The sequence below is a fragment of the Diadema setosum genome, chromosome 21 (assembly GCF_964275005.1).
Source record: "Diadema setosum chromosome 21, eeDiaSeto1, whole genome shotgun sequence".
In the NCBI taxonomy this organism is placed as follows: domain Eukaryota; kingdom Metazoa; phylum Echinodermata; class Echinoidea; order Diadematoida; family Diadematidae; genus Diadema; species Diadema setosum.
This window is the reverse complement of record NC_092705.1, coordinates 664,179-679,892: the sequence shown is the minus strand read 5'-3', so window position 1 is coordinate 679,892 and position 15,714 is coordinate 664,179. Positions and strand designations below refer to the sequence as shown.

General features: G+C 37.4%; 1 protein-coding gene across 2 annotated transcripts; it reads right to left on the bottom strand.

Annotated features, from left to right (window-relative positions):
- Positions 1-66: 66 nt before the first annotated feature.
- Positions 67-13,322, bottom strand: LOC140244813 (WD repeat domain-containing protein 83-like). Of its 2 annotated transcripts, none has more exons than XM_072324428.1 (6): positions 13,278-13,322; positions 11,158-11,342; positions 10,076-10,271; positions 7,892-8,086; positions 7,442-7,665; positions 67-3,608 (listed from the first exon to the last, which is right to left on the bottom strand). In XM_072324428.1, exons 2-6 carry the CDS (start codon positions 11,335-11,337, stop codon positions 3,453-3,455), a joined length of 951 nt encoding a protein of 316 aa, XP_072180529.1. In that variant the 5' UTR covers positions 11,338-11,342; positions 13,278-13,322; the 3' UTR covers positions 67-3,452. The 2 variants fall into 2 exon arrangements, with proteins under 2 accessions (XP_072180529.1, XP_072180528.1); XM_072324427.1 differs by lacking the exon at positions 13,278-13,322 and adding an exon at positions 12,628-12,756.
- Positions 13,323-15,714: the final 2,392 nt, after the last annotated feature.

The following is a 15,714-nucleotide window of genomic DNA, read 5'->3' as shown; positions in this document are numbered from 1 at the left end:
CTACCATCAACCACAGTCGGTTTTTATTCATCTCACACAAAATTAAAAAGATGTGAAAACATGAAATTATTTTGATCAGCTGTTATCTTTAATTATGATCATCACACAATGAAACAATTTATGGCGATGAATAAGTCTAACCGAAACATAGAAACTTATTGACTGCAAGAATTTCAATAAATGGCAACATGTACATGTATGTTAGTGAATACTAGTGTGTATACTCGGGCAGGTGTCTACAGGAAATGCGCATTACAGTGCACTCCCTTTATAACAAACATGGTTACAATGAAATTCCGGTTACAACAAAGTAAAATTTAGGGCTGCAACATTAAAAACTCTACATATTTTTATTTTTATTCATTCGGATATAACAAGATTTCGATATAACAAAAGAAAATTGGCGCTCCCAAGAACTTTGTTGTAACAGAGTCCACTGAGTAACAAAATCAGCTCATCCCCAACAGGTCAGGGGCAGTTACAGTAAAATTCTGCCAATGCTGTATACTTGCATATAAATTTATGGCATCAGCTGTTTTTCCTGAGAAGTAATTTTTAGGTCCAAAAATAAGTGGTAGTGGACAGGCTCTCATCAATGAGTTATGTGGCCTAACTCACTATCATGCTGAAGTTGGAAAAGAGTGATAGTCAACAATCACTGTTATTGATATACAATCAGCTTTGTTAGCACTGCATCATATAACACAATATCTACAAGTACTCTGCAGGCAGAGAGTGAAGAATACAGCTAAACAGAAAAAAAGAAAAGAAGAAGAAGAAGAAGATGAAAACGGGTCTCCGATACTCCTGTAAGAAAAATTGCTAATGTGTATTGGGGGGCTAGAATCTGTACCATATACAGTGGACTCCCGTTATGACTAAGTCCTCGGGACAGGCAGTTTTTTTTTCGTTGTATCAAAATTTTGTTATATCGAACAAATAAACAATAAAAATACAGAGTGGATGTTTTTGCGGCCTGAATTTTTACTTTGTTGTAACTGGAATTTCGTTATAACCGTGTTCTGTTGTAATGGGAGTGCACTGTAGTCCTTTACACAGGAAAATAATTTTGGAATTTCATTCTTACGGTATTTTAACCCTATTTTAACTGGGGGGGGGTCAAATTGACCCCCCCTCGACATTTCGCGCCACGATTCCGCAACGCGCAAAGATTTTGCCGCGTCGTTTCATTACTTTTTTCATTGAAGTCTCCCACATATTTTGAGACCAAATTTGCGACGTCCGGGTACACCATTCTGAAATTACGCAATGTTTTGCATATGCATGTCAACCCGAAAACAGCTCAAATTCATTATTTCGTGTGCAAATCCAATGCAAATTGTGTTTCTTTGTTTAATTGATATAAATTAGATTATTTCAACTTTTGAACATTGAAATTAATCAATTCTAATGTAGATAAGCTTGAAAAAGTGCCTGCAACAAATTTTGGCAAAAAACAATAGCAAACAAAAGGTCGAAAAAACAATAAAATACATAGGAAATTAACAAAACAATAAAAAACAAAAGAAACTGATTTTGATTGCGCTATTTTTTTACAAGAAAATTGTTTTATGTGTCTTGAGGAACTCTGACACAAAAATTTAGCAATCCTTCATTCTTTTTAATGGAGTCATAGGTGAAAATATGATTTCATGCATAAATTTGCATAATTAATTACTTAAAAAATATAAAACCAACATTTTCCTATTGTATGACCATGTAATCTTGTAGCTGACATCCGGCTCTATGTTCAGGCAAAATTTTGCGGCGATCGTGCGATCGGCGGCCGAGATCTGAAGGGGGTGTCAAATTGACCCCCCCAGTAAAAACTTGGTTTCAAATAGCCCAGTAAAAATAGGGTTAAGAAAAACTTCATGAATACCTTACAACCAGGCATAACATGAGAAAACCAACTACTATTTCAGCTAAAAAGTCTGTGCACACTGAAGCTTCCATGGGATGAAAAGACAAAACTCAAATAACATATGGCAGAGCAATACAGGGAAGAACTCTAGCACAAAAAGAAATTCAAACAGTAACAGCCATAGATACTTGTCCATGTATTACAAACTCAAATTCAATGGCAAGATTTCCGCTTCTAGACACTCCTACAATATTGACTGAACTGATTAAAACTGAATGCTGCACACATATGAACTCAAGAAGGAAGGTGAAGTATTGCTTCTTTTGCCTTTGCTATGCTGCATACAGCTTGATACATGTCCATATAATTTGATTTATCAAATTTGCAAATCACAGTTTTGCCAGGACTAGGGTATAAAGGCTTGAAAAGACCTATATGGAGTACATGTATTAACAGCCATGTTAACATTCATTCTGAACGTGCCTATGGGTTTCCAGCTAATGCCAACTAAAGAACCAGATTTATTTGGAAACTTACTTAGTAACAGTGGTTGACTCCATCAAAGGACTTTTTAACAGCCAAGAAAAATGAAACTGATTGAGGAATTACACAGGCATTATCATCAGATTCAGTACAATACAATGTAGAAAGACTATTAAAATAGAGAAAGGTTGTGTAATAAATATGAATGTACCATATCACCTTGTGTCATTTAACATGAACTGGGCACTCCATCTCTGATGTGCAAACAAGCCACACTTATGGTTTAAACCATAGCATCTTTCAATTTTGATGCAAGATGCAGCATAAAAGACAGAAGATCCTACAACTGAACCTATAGGCACCATGTTGCAGCAGCACTTACAAAACACACATACACTTCTGAACTTGCATCTCAAAACAAACAAAACTTGCTAGATACATGGATGTGTTTGTTTTCAGGGTTGGCCAGATTTTTGAGGAAAAGATTCCTATCTTTGACATGATACATATAACTCATCAAATCTGGACACACCTAAGTGATTGTTATAGGGAATAAAAGTATCCATCGTTAGGAATGTGTCTCTATAGAAACAAAGATGTAAAGGTGGATGGGTCAAGCAAAGCACACTGACTTTATTATGCGTGCTCTCTCTCTCTCTCTCATTCACACACACCAACAAAATTTAAACTCCACAACAGCCACTATCCCGACACTTTAATAGCATACTCACTGAGCAGCCCTCGAGGAGGAGCTGTCTCGGCTCAGTGGATAAGACCATGGACACTCAATCACAAGTTCCCTGGTTCCTATCTAGAAAGACTTCATTCATCTAGAGAAGCTGGCAGACACACTGGCCCTACAACCTGCACTCTGGAAACCTGGCAAGTTTCATTTATGTTGTTGCCATAGCAACAGATGGCTGAGGATGTTCACTCCTCAAAATTGTATATACAGTAGGCAAATATCATCACCCACTAGTGAAAACTCCAGCCTATGCAAAACATGTGTCCTCACACTCTGAGCCTTTGTCTTGAACAGCATCCGGCCCCTGTAACCATAGTAACCTATGATACTGGGTAGTTTGTCTTCCTCTATCCCCATCTTTCATCCCATCTCCCCTTCATCCTCTGTGTACGACTCCGGTCTCCAAACCTTGACGAGACCTTCAGAGGCTGAGAGAAGGCAAGGTTCCTGGGGGTGGAAGGAAAGTGAGTGGACAGCATTCTTCCCAGCCTTCTCAATTGTAGTCGTCATGGAACCCTGAATTTATGCAAATAATTTGAAACAAGAATAGCGACAGTAACATGAGAATGCAAATGAATGTGAGATACCCGTAATTGAGATACCATTAAAGCAAGATTTAAGATAACTGACTGAGAAACATGTAGAATTTTGCCGGAGAAGTAGCACAGGGATGTTAATACTCACTAAAATGTGCTGAAATAATTATTTTTCAAAAAAGGAGGAACATGAAACTCCCTTACAAGAACAAACTACTGTAAAAGTGGTTTCTTTCGCGGTGGTTTTATTTTCGTGCCTTTCGTGCTTTGAGGTTGAACCGCGAATTTAACATTATGCGAAATGTTTTGAAAAGTCGCATGAAATTAACCATGCAAGGAAATGTTTTGAACTCGCCGCATGTTACAACGCTATTGTGCACATGCACACACACACACAAAGATTTCGCGTATTGAGTGTATTGATGGTCAACACACACACAGTGATACCATGTAATCCAAAGTACTTGAGAGACGGGATTTCAGGTAAGCCTGCATTTAATTTAAATTTCTATTTAATAAACAAAAGAACAATTGGATTATAGTTTGGGTTATCATGTGCAAAATAAAACAGTTTTTGCCGACTGTGAATTCACAGATTTTGCCGACCATGAATTTAAACACATGCGAAAAAGTCGGCACCGATGGAAACCGCGGAAGTATCTGTACGCGAAAGAAACCACTTTTAGTAGTCATCTACAATGTATTTCTTCAACTCTTCAGTCCTGCTATCAAATACATTCGTATAATTCTACAATAAAAGAAAAAAAACTAGAAATGTCGCTATGGCGACTGGTATGCCTCCGCCATAATGCATGGTTCTCCAATTAGGTCTATAGCACAATGTCTTGACAATGTGTGATAACAGCTTCACATAACTGGCAAAATATTAAAATGACAGGTTTGTCACAAATGCATTGAGTGTTCACTATCCTTGAACAAGGTTTATTTGGATGCTGCTGGTAGCTGCTGGCCTAAAAATTGTTTCTACCTAGACAATAGCCCACTGTAAACAAGAGGGTAGGAGAAAAGGAAAAAAAAAAACCCTTCCGTGCCGTTTACCTCTGACAAATGGCTATACTGTCTAAGAGTGCAGGTATTTGGGGATTTGAGGATTTTTGTACCCAACTTTTGACCCTTTTATAAGTTTAAAGAAGAAGTGAAATTTAGCACTTTCACTTGACATTTGACATTTTGACATTTGACCTTTAGGCGAGAAACTTGGGTAATATATGCATACACTAAGTTTCAAGAAAAAATCCTGCAGGCATTGCATAGATAAGAGAGAAATAATGACATTTTGATGAGTTGACCTTGACCTTTCACCCCTGACCTTTGACCCATGACCCCTAAATTCCCTAAATGATCACTGCCAGTCAGTACATGCATAAATACTAAGTTCCACGAAGATACCTTGAAATATTTGTGAGATATGGAGAAAAATGTGAAATTTTAACATTTTCACTTGACCTTTGACCTTGACCTTATGACCCAAAGCTCTCTGGGGAATCTTTATCTGGTAGTTCATGTATACACCAAGTTTCAAGAAAATACCTCCAGGCATTGCATAGATATAGGGGAGATAGTGAAATTTTGAGCATTTGACCTTGACCTTTTGACCTTTGACCTTGATCATGTGCGCTCAAAAGTTTATAGGCGCAACTTCGCCCACTCATACATATACATGCCAAGTTTCATTAGGATACCTCTAACAGTTTTTTAGATACGCTGTCCACAAAATAACATTACGGACGGACGGACAACCCGAAAACATAATGCCTCCGGCGACACTTCGTGGCGGAGGCATAAGAATTACAGAATGGCATGTTAGCTTCAAGCAAAGAATAAATGTAATCTATAGGGTGGCCTCCACTGTGAACAGAATCAGTCTACAGTTCGTAGTTTTTATAGGAGCTCATATACCAATCAACAAGTGTGTATTCAGTTACTGGAAGGATGTTCAAATTGGTTAAAAATTGTGGTTTTAGCTACTCTAGTATAGTTAATATGATATGAGGGACTAGAGAATCATCCATTAGTAATCAACATGTTTTAGGGGTATTCTGCCTTTGTTTTGGTCTGTGTAGACTTATCTACTGACATTGAAGGTGAGTGGAACCTCTTACAAACTTAGGTTTTTCAAAACCTAAACAAATTGATAAAATGAGGAACATAATGAATAAAAGGGAGAAAATTGCTCTTTTGCATCACTGAGTGTTAAGCCCCCGTTCCACTATCACGATCTGGACCCCGATCTGTCCCGATCTAGCAGATCGGGAGAGAGTGGCAAAAGCGTACGGGGATCGGAAGCATCGTAGCAGCAGCGTGTGGAAGTCGGGGTTGGAGAGGGCATTTTTCAGATCGGGAAGAAATGTTGAACCTGTTCAAAATTTCTTCCTGATCTCCCCGATCAAAATTGACCTATCTTTAATCGTACGGCAAGCGGGGAGAATGTAGTGACAGCGTAAACGCAGCGGGGAGAGCATAGTGACAGCATAAACGCTGCAGGATGAGCGTAACAAGGTCTTTCTGAGCGTAGTAACATCGGCACAAAAACGGAAAAAAATGTCTGCCAGAAGAAGATCAAGGAGATCGAGAGGCAGAACTGGTGAGGAGGAGGATGGCATTGTCGCTGCACCTGTCAGGGCAGAACATGAAGAAGAAGGAGCTCAAATTTTCGAAGAAGGAGAAGAGATGAAGAAAAAGAAGAGAAGAAAGCAGCAAAGCAGCTACCCAAAAGGCGAAGAGAGAGAGACTGCACAGGAGGAAGAGGACATAGCAGAATTTTGAAGAATGTGAAATCATCTACAACTGGAGGAAGACGGACTATAAAAGCAAGGACATCAAGAAAAAGCCTTGGAAAAATCAGCACGTCTTTGTTTATAACAATGCATTGCTGCAAAAGAACCGGGAGTTGAGGAGCCTCTTCGAGGTCCACAGTATATTTCTTCGGTTCTGCATGCTAATAAGTTGACTGACTGCAGATCGACAGTCGAATCAGGGTACATCGGGGACATCGGGCACTTTTCAGCTCTCTGAATGGGTTGACAGCGTGATAAGATCGTATAGATCTTTCAGAGCGTAGATACAGCGTGCATCGATCGGATAACATCGGCAACATCGCACTGACAGCGTAGCTACATCGTTCTAAAGCGTAGCTGCAGCAGCAGAGATCGTAATGCCTCATTCCCGATCATCGTAGTAAGAGCGTAGGAAGCACGTGTCAGTCGTAACTGCAGCGTGCTTAGAGCGTTCTAACATCGTACTGTGTCCAGATCAGCTCAGGTTTTACCCGATCCTTCCCGATCTGAGAAAATTGTCAAATCATAGCGAGAACGACATAGTGGAACAGGGGCTTTACCAGCATTAAAATGCATTTCAAGATGGGGGAAATAACCACATAATCTACAAACTCTGACCAGCTCTGCAAGAACGATAGAATATTGCCTTCTATGCTTCACCGCTTTCATAGAATTAATCAATACAGTGTAGTCATTCACTGGACTCGGTTTCTTAAATCCATTCAGTTTGCAAAGACAAGACTTCATTGCAGTCATTCTTAATCACTTGATATATTCCACTTGAACACATGTTGTATGAACCTTTCTTTCTGTACTGAGGAGCATTCCTGCACCAGCGGGGATAACAGAATTTCTTGGGATCCTTGCATTCTAGTGAATAGAGAGTGAACATATGCAGTAACTACTTTTGTAGGATACCAAGACAACCAATGCCTATTGGCAAGGGTTTCATTCAACAAACCTAGTCATTTACCACAAGATTATGACACCTCAATGATATTTTGACTACACTTGCCTGCACCAGGTCCCAGAAGCAAATACGTCCATCCTCTGACCCACTGACGACATGGGTGTCTGTCTCATTCATGCAGCAGTCCAGACGGTAGCTCTTGTTTTCATGACCCAGGTACTCCCCCAATAGTTCCCCTGTCTCCTTGTCCAGGAGTCTGAGGGTGCTATCCAGTGAGGAAACCAGTGTACACTGACCATCTTTGGTGAAGGAAACACTGGTCACAGGCTCTGAGGTGAAGAACATTAGAGAAAAGCTTGTAAGGGAAAGTACATACACCAATACTCCCTGTAGGATAGACACAAACACCATCATAAAAACAGCTGATGCCAAACCTACACACATGAATGCTTAGCTACATTACTAATATCACAGTTCATCAGTGGCTGTACTTGCCAATGCAATCTTAATCCATTGCAAAACCATTAAACAATCTGATTTCAACATGCTACTCACTAGAAATGCAGTCAGAGTGCATGCGTCCATTTCTGAGGTCATATCTTCTGACCTTTCCGTCTGCTGAACCTGTGAGTATTTCATGGTCCGATACTTCAATAGAAGTGACACTGTCCCTGGCTTCCTCAAGACTCTGGATTGCATCAAACTTTCTTGAACGACAGTCCCAAATTTTCACTGTAGCATCAATGGAACCTGAAATGATATTGTTTGTGATCAGAGAACATGAATGATATACCAGTAATGAACATCTAGACTCGTCAGGCACCCATTCAGCATCTGGCAAAGAGTTACTGGGTGCATCCCTGTGGTGTCCAGCTGATAATCCCCAAGTCCTAGCTAAAAATCCCTGTGTGACAAGTTATACTCTCAGCCTTCATCATGGACACATTTTTCTAATTGGTAAACATTACATCTGAAAACACTTTCCTGTAAATTATTATCAGCCAAAGTCTGTCAATTAAGGCATCAAACCCAATTCAACCTCTCTGTCCAATGACATACAGACTGCTTGATAATGTCATCCCACCACAACTATAAATTGATACTGCAAAAATTGATAAGTGCTATGAAATTTCTGTATGTGGGTTCTTTTCCATATTGCTTTGAACACTACATTGTATACATATAGCGCATCAAAGTTTAACTCAATATCACATGCTATAAATGAGCTTGTAAATATTTGATGCAATTTATTAAATTTTCTTGTTTTCCTTTTCAAATCCCAACATCTCTGTTATTAGTTAAAAATGAAAATAACTTTCTCAAAACTTGTGCTCTTGGTAGTTTGCAATTAAAGGCCCCTACCTTGACATTTCTTTCTTTCTTTTTTTTTTCCTGCCGCCTATACAAGTAGAAAACAGATGGCAACACCAACAAAAATTATAGGAACCTACAATGACTTCAAAAGGCTCCTCCATACCAGATTTGTGGGGAATTCATATTATATCCAACCAAGTTACTGCATTCATACATGTAAGTTTCTTTCACCCTGTACAAGCAAGGTCAATTAGGGCAGCACATCAAAATCCACAATATTGTCTTCATCTACTCCTTGTTCACCGCTACGCTCAGTTTAGAAACAATCAAGTCAATGTCACAGCTTAGAAAGTCCATACTAGCTGAATTCCATAAGTTCACACTTTTACCTTTTACCTTTATAGATGAGGTCAAAACACAGACACTCCTGATATTCGAGGCAGCACATCATTACGATTAGTCCAAAGGAGATACAAGTTTTACCTTCTAAATCAATACATTGAATTTTCTGATTGTTAGGCCGTTTGTGTGTAGGCGTGCGTATGTGTGTGTATGTGTGTGTGTGTGTGTATCTGATAGATGTGTACAGCCATGTTTCAACTTGCTGAAATTGAGATGTTTTATATTTATCAAAAATATTTCCATGATATGATTTGTTATAATATGTGTATATTTTTTTCTGGAGACAGGCTTAAATATAAGGCTGTGCCTTTCTGCTTGTCTCCTAACACTATCCAATCATTTTGTTTTGTTATACTTCTCATGAATGTTGTTGTAATGATAATGCTTTTGTGTAGTCTAATTGATTGTAATGCTGAATGTTTTCTGTTATATGTTGATTTGTTTTTATGGAAGTGTTAAATAAACCTGAAATGTGAAAATGTGAAATGTAGAGCTCTATCTCTAATTGTACCAGCAATTGGAGGATAGATGTTCAAGTGATACACTCTACATCTCCAAGACAAATTTGAACAAACTCCATAGAAAATGTAGTCAGCTAAAGCACGCACAAGAATTGCATTTTGTTGCCCTTTGTGCCACATGCCTTGAAATTCCATTCATGTTTTAGCATTGTGCTCCACTTTCTACAATGACAAACTTCAACTGAATTGCTTTGAGAGACAAATTTCCTGAACAGTAGTGAGAACACTTTCATGTGAATGAACTGCTGCCTAATGTAGTCATATTATCACATGACTTCACTGTGAAAAGGGAAATAAGTTATCTTTCTTCATCAAAAAAATTATACATTCCCAAAGGAAGTGATTTGCATTTTTTTTTTCTCCACAGCTTTTTCAGTTGTGATGTACACTACTACAGAGTTTTTCATGATGAAACTTGTGTATTTTTCTTCCCTTGGATTAAAAAAGTGAGTGGCATGTGTAGTATCTGCAAGTTAATGTCCTGACATGAATACCAAGGTACCTGATAAAATAACAGAAGAGTCTTCATTGAAGCGTACGCAGTTAACACGGCCAGCATGCCCACGGTACTTTCGCATCATCTTTCCCGTTGCTACATCCCACAGTATGACTGTCTTGTCACCCCCACATGAACACAGGTGACCGTTGTCCACTGACCCCATGGCATCCAGCACCTCATAGCCATGACCTGAATAACTCTGTAAGACATTTACCAGACAACACTATTTAGTACGGTGGATCCTGATCCTGCTTAATTAGATGAGGTTGGGAAACAAACTTTTCTTTCATTTAATGGAGGTGCCATGTTTAGACCGTGCAACAGGCAGAATCTACCAGGGATTTGGTTTGACGAGTAGTTTTGTTAGGGAAATGAAATCCTTGAGATTATTTCCCTTCATTAAGCTATCATTTTCAGACAATAATGAGCCCTTGAAAATAAAGTGTTTCAGCTGAAGTGTCCTGACGAAGTGGGTTTTACTTTAATTACGCAGTGCTCACAAACAACATGTAAAAGTTTGTTACACTGAAGCAGTTCCTAAGTACAGTCAAGCAGCAGCTACCCAAGTGAGACAAAAAAGTAGCCGTTATAGTAGACACGTTTCCGCTTAATAGGTTCTTTAACAAGCTTTTTTTTTTCTCTCAGAGGGAGTTGTTTTTAGTGGTCATATACAATGTATACAGTAGGTGGCCACTATGGACAGGTGGTCGTAAGACAGGTTTGACTGCAAAACGAGAGCACTCTAACAGAAAAGTTACTATTAATATTATTTATCATTATTTATTTGGCCATACAATTGCAATATAACAAAAATACAAAGTACATGTATAGGATGTAAGGGAGTAACACATGGGCCAGGGCTCACAAATTTCTGATGATGTCTTTGCTAAAGAGGCCACCCTTTGTTGCACCTGTTTTCATATGCCCTGAGCAAAGATTGTGATGTAGAAAGGAAGAAAAATAACAAGTTTGCATTCTATTTCATGTTACTAATAATGATACTTGCTGGTCATTCTTAAGTCAAGGTTCTGTTGAGTGTAGGTAATGTTTACTCTAGCTTACAGGATTTCTCAAATCAAACATACCTTGAGCAAAAGATTTCTCTTTGGATTCCATAGCTTGAGTGATTTGTCACTGCCACAGGTCATACAATAGTTGCCATCCACATTGAACCTGACTGCTCTTACTGCTCCTTGTTTGCAGTCTAGGATCTCAGTAAGCTTTGTTGGTAGGGAATCAGACATTGTTGGCTTCTTGCAGCACATAAACCCTTTGGAAGGAAAACAATCCAGTGCCATGAATTGGTAAAACAAGCTTGTGTATATGTGTGTGTGTGTGCATGACTGTGTGCATTCTAGGAATTGCATTAACATTAAATTAATTTTGTACATTGATTTTTAACTCTTGATTACTTGAAAGACCTGATACTCATACAATTCATGTACAATTAAATGGCTTTGCTTAGTTTCAGATTGTGTAGGCAGCACACAACCTGATCTTGAATTGGAAGCTCATTTCCCAATAACCAGTTTGGTTCAGTTTTACATGAGTGGTGGGAAACAAGATTTGTTGTATTTCTTTCAGTTTTGGTGCAAGATGGTTTGGTGGAATTTGAGATGTCTCCATGGATATGAAAGTACATCAGTGCCAGCACTTGCTGACTGGGCAAGTCCAAACCAAAATGCATGTAAAGGCAACTGTGCTAGGCCAGATCAAAGGCTTTCAATGCATGCATTTATCAGCACCAAATACCATCCCAGCCAGCAAATTTTTCTGAGTGATTTTATACTATACTAAGATCTAGGGATTGCGATGGCTTACAGATCTAGACCTAGATCTACATAGATCTAGTTTTAGTTTAAAGAGATAGTACAGTATTGGTGGAGATGAGAATTGGGCTTTAAACTTTTTGCGAGATACCAAGAAAACACTGATGTTATAGTACGAAGCATACCATTTTAAGAGGACGATTCAAAGTTTATTTGATGAAAATTGGGTTTGGAATGACTGAAACATCCAAAAAATAAAGTAAAACAAAGCGATCATAAAAAAGTGTGGGTCCCACACTTATTAGAATCGCTCTGTTTTGGATATCTCAGTCATTTCAAAACCAATTTTCATCAAATAAACGTTAAATTCTTCATGGAATTACATATTCTTTCATATTTCATAAGAGGTTTCTCATTATCTCACCAAAAACTGTTAGAAACCTGAAATTAGGTCTCAACCAAAACTAAACGATCCCTTTAAACAGAATAGGGTCTAGGAATATTAGCTTTAGAAAATGTCAAACGGAGGGCCACAAAATTAGTACGTGAAATAAAATCTTTATCTTATGAACAGAGATTGAGGCAATACCGCAGGGCGAGAGGTGATATGATTGAAGTTTTTAAATTATTTCATAAATATGATCAGGAAGTAGTGCCTGACTTGGGTTTAATAAAAAAATGCACAAAAGGACATAGTAAAGAGTTATATATTTTTCAATCACATACCACTACAAGAAGAAACTCATTTTACATGCGTATCACTCAGGAAACCATGGAATAGTTTACCAAGAAATTTAATAGATGCATCCAGTGTCTTCAGTTTTGAAGTTGGTTTGGATAAATTCTGGGACAATGAACCCATATAAAATTCAAGTTCGACGCCACGCCACCTGGTCATGACCCAGCTCATCTCAAGGACTAAACCTGGATCTGAATACAGAGGCTCAGCCTGCGTTAAGAATCTTCCATAGCATAGCAGGTATCCATAGCCCCATCTGCCATCCATAACTTATAATACTAAATCATGCTAGTCTATATAAATAGGTAGGTAATTGGAATGATAATGAACGACACAACCAATGGTTATAGGCCTAGTAATTAAAATTCCACAAAAAATACCTTTGCCAACAAAGCAAAACGAGTACCAGTACGTGTGAAGAATATGTGTATGATATTAGAGCTTGACCAAAAAGATTGGTCTGTCTCTTTGCCTTTGGAATTTCATTTTGTCTTCGGAAATACGACAAACACCTAGATCTGACGTAAGAATAAACATATGGGACTATTACTTTAACGTATGAGCCCTACCTCGTAGCTGTCCACGACGTCGCTAAACAACCTGTTAAATTGAAGTTGCTTATTACTGTCTACACGTTTTGAAACAGAATTTGATAAGAACCTTGCACTTGTGCTTTATCTTTTGAACAAAATCTTACATGAGCTCCTTTGGCGGCTTGACAGGTTACGTTCCACTTGATCTCCAGCAGTACCGGTAAGCCTACAGCGAGTGCGTGTAGTACCGTTATTACAGTATCGTACCGGCGGCCGTAGTAGCGGTCTGTTACGGTGGTAAGCTCGTGCTGCATTCCGTTGCGCTGCAGCTGCATGCTGGTGGTATCAGCGGACACCGAGACTTACTAGACCTGGAAAAATTTTAAGTACATTTTTTTTTTTTTTTTAATTGATTCGTGTTCTAGAAGGGTTTTGGAGTAGATTTAGCTTGGTTGCCACCTTGGCAACCTTGGGCAACTTTTTTTTTTATTAGCCTAATTAGCATAATTACGTAATTAGCATATATAAAATATGTAATATATTACTAATTTTGGTAGAGGAAGACAGAAATCATGGGAAATAAAACTTTTTAAGGGTTTTCTATATCGGGGAATCCATTCATAACGTAATCCATTCATTACGTAATTAGCATATATAAAATATGTAATTAGCATATATAAAATATGTAATATAAACTTACTAGACCTGGAAAAATTTTTAAGTACAAGTTTTTTTTTTTTTTTTTTATTGATTCGTGTTCTAGAAGGGTATTGGAGTAAATTTAGCTTGGTTGCCACCTTGGCAACCTTGGGCAACTTTTTTTTTATTAGCCTAATTAGCATAATTACGTAATTAGCATATATAAAATATGTAATATATTACTAATTTTGGTAGAGGAAGACAGAAATCATGGGAAATAAAACTTTTTAAGGGTTTTCTATATCGGGGAATCCATTCATAACGTAATCCATTCATTACGTAATTAGCATATATAAAATATGTAATTAGCATATATAAAATATGTAATATAAACTTACTAGACCTGGAAAAATTTTTAAGTACAAGTTTTTTTTTTTTATTATTGATTCGTGTTCTAGAAGGGTATTGGAGTAAATTTAGCTTGGTTGCCACCTTGGCAACCTTGGGCAACTTTTTTTTTATTAGCCTAATTAGCATAATTACGTAATTAGCATATATAAAATATGTAATATATTACTAATTTTGGTACAGGAAAACAGAAATCATGGGAAATAAAACTTTTTAAGGGTTTTCTATATCGGGGAATCCATTCATAACATTAATTTTCAATTTCAAACTATGTAAGTGTCTTGAATACCGTAATAAGCATAATGAGCGTATTTGCATACGGGATAGTGAAGTATATGGTAATATATATCTTTGATATTGGTTTATTTTTGCATTTTCTTTCTCCAAATACAATTGCAAATGAGAACAGAATGATACAGATAACATACAAATCAATACAAAAAAAAAAATCATTTGCGTAACAACATTAGTCTGAAGTGACATATGAATCAGAATAACATATTAAGGCATACTGTATCTAATTAACAAAGGAGAAATCAATACAGGGACCGTCATCATAAGCAGAGCTTGACGTGGATGAGGCCCTATCTGAATATGTGATACCAATATAATACAGCACCAATTTTACATGTACTCATAAAACTCTTAATCTTAATACACGAAACACATTTTGCTAGAGAAAAAAAAAAAGAAAAAAAAAAAGAGAAAAAAAAACAGAAAAGAAAAATAGTGACTTGGCGCTTTAAAACAAGAAAAAAACAAAAACAGCACGCTGCACCATTGACTACTGCATGGTATAGTAGACTATAAAAGTGTAGGTGTGTGCGAGTGACAGTGCGTCGTGTGTGCAGGTGACAGTGCAAGAGAGAATAAAGGCTGTAGCATGCATATTCTGGGGGTAAGGTATGGGCTTTACTTAATGTATGCAATATCATTTTCAAAGAAGGGAACGGGAGGGAATGGAAAAAAAAATTGAAAAAAAAAACCACCATTTTGCATGGATCAGGGCTGACTGAGACTTAAGGAAAAAAAAAAGAAAAAAATACATTGATCAAAGACTACTAACTGGAAACATATTTCAATAATAAATACTTTTTTAAATGAGCTTTAAAGGAAAAAAGTGAAGTACACTGCTTTAATTGATCAGGTAGGTTATTCCAAACATTGGGACCGTAATGTCTAATTGATTTCTGAGCTAAAACAGTTTTGGGGTTTACAAGGTGGAAGTCTGTCGAACGGCGAGTTGGATATGTGTGTATATTCGAATTTAAGTGAAAAATATTATGAAATAAAGAGGGAAGTTGATTTGTTGCGTACTTGTACATAAATATACCTGTTTATAAAATGTGGATGTCCTGCAGCTTCAAAGAATGCAAACGATGAAATAAAGGATCTGTATGAGATAAATATGTGGAATTAGTAATAATGCGAATAGCACGCTTTTGGAGTAAATACAATGAATTCAGTTTAGTAATACTACAATTTCCCCATACAATATTTGAATACAATATATGAGGCAAAATTAAAGAATTATATAAAATAATCAGGGATCGT

Coding starts and splice junctions, on each gene's coding strand:
- LOC140244813 (XM_072324427.1), bottom strand. CDS start 12,751: ATGAGCTGGGTCATGACCAGGTGGCGTGGCGTCGAACTTGAATTTTAT. Junction 10,272..11,157: donor AGAGAAATCTTTTGCTCAAG/GTATGTTTGATT, acceptor AATGTCTTACAG/AGTTATTCAGGTCATGGCTA. Junction 3,609..7,441: donor GCTTCTGGGACCTGGTGCAG/GCAAGTGTAGTC, acceptor GCATAAATTCAG/GGTTCCATGACGACTACAAT.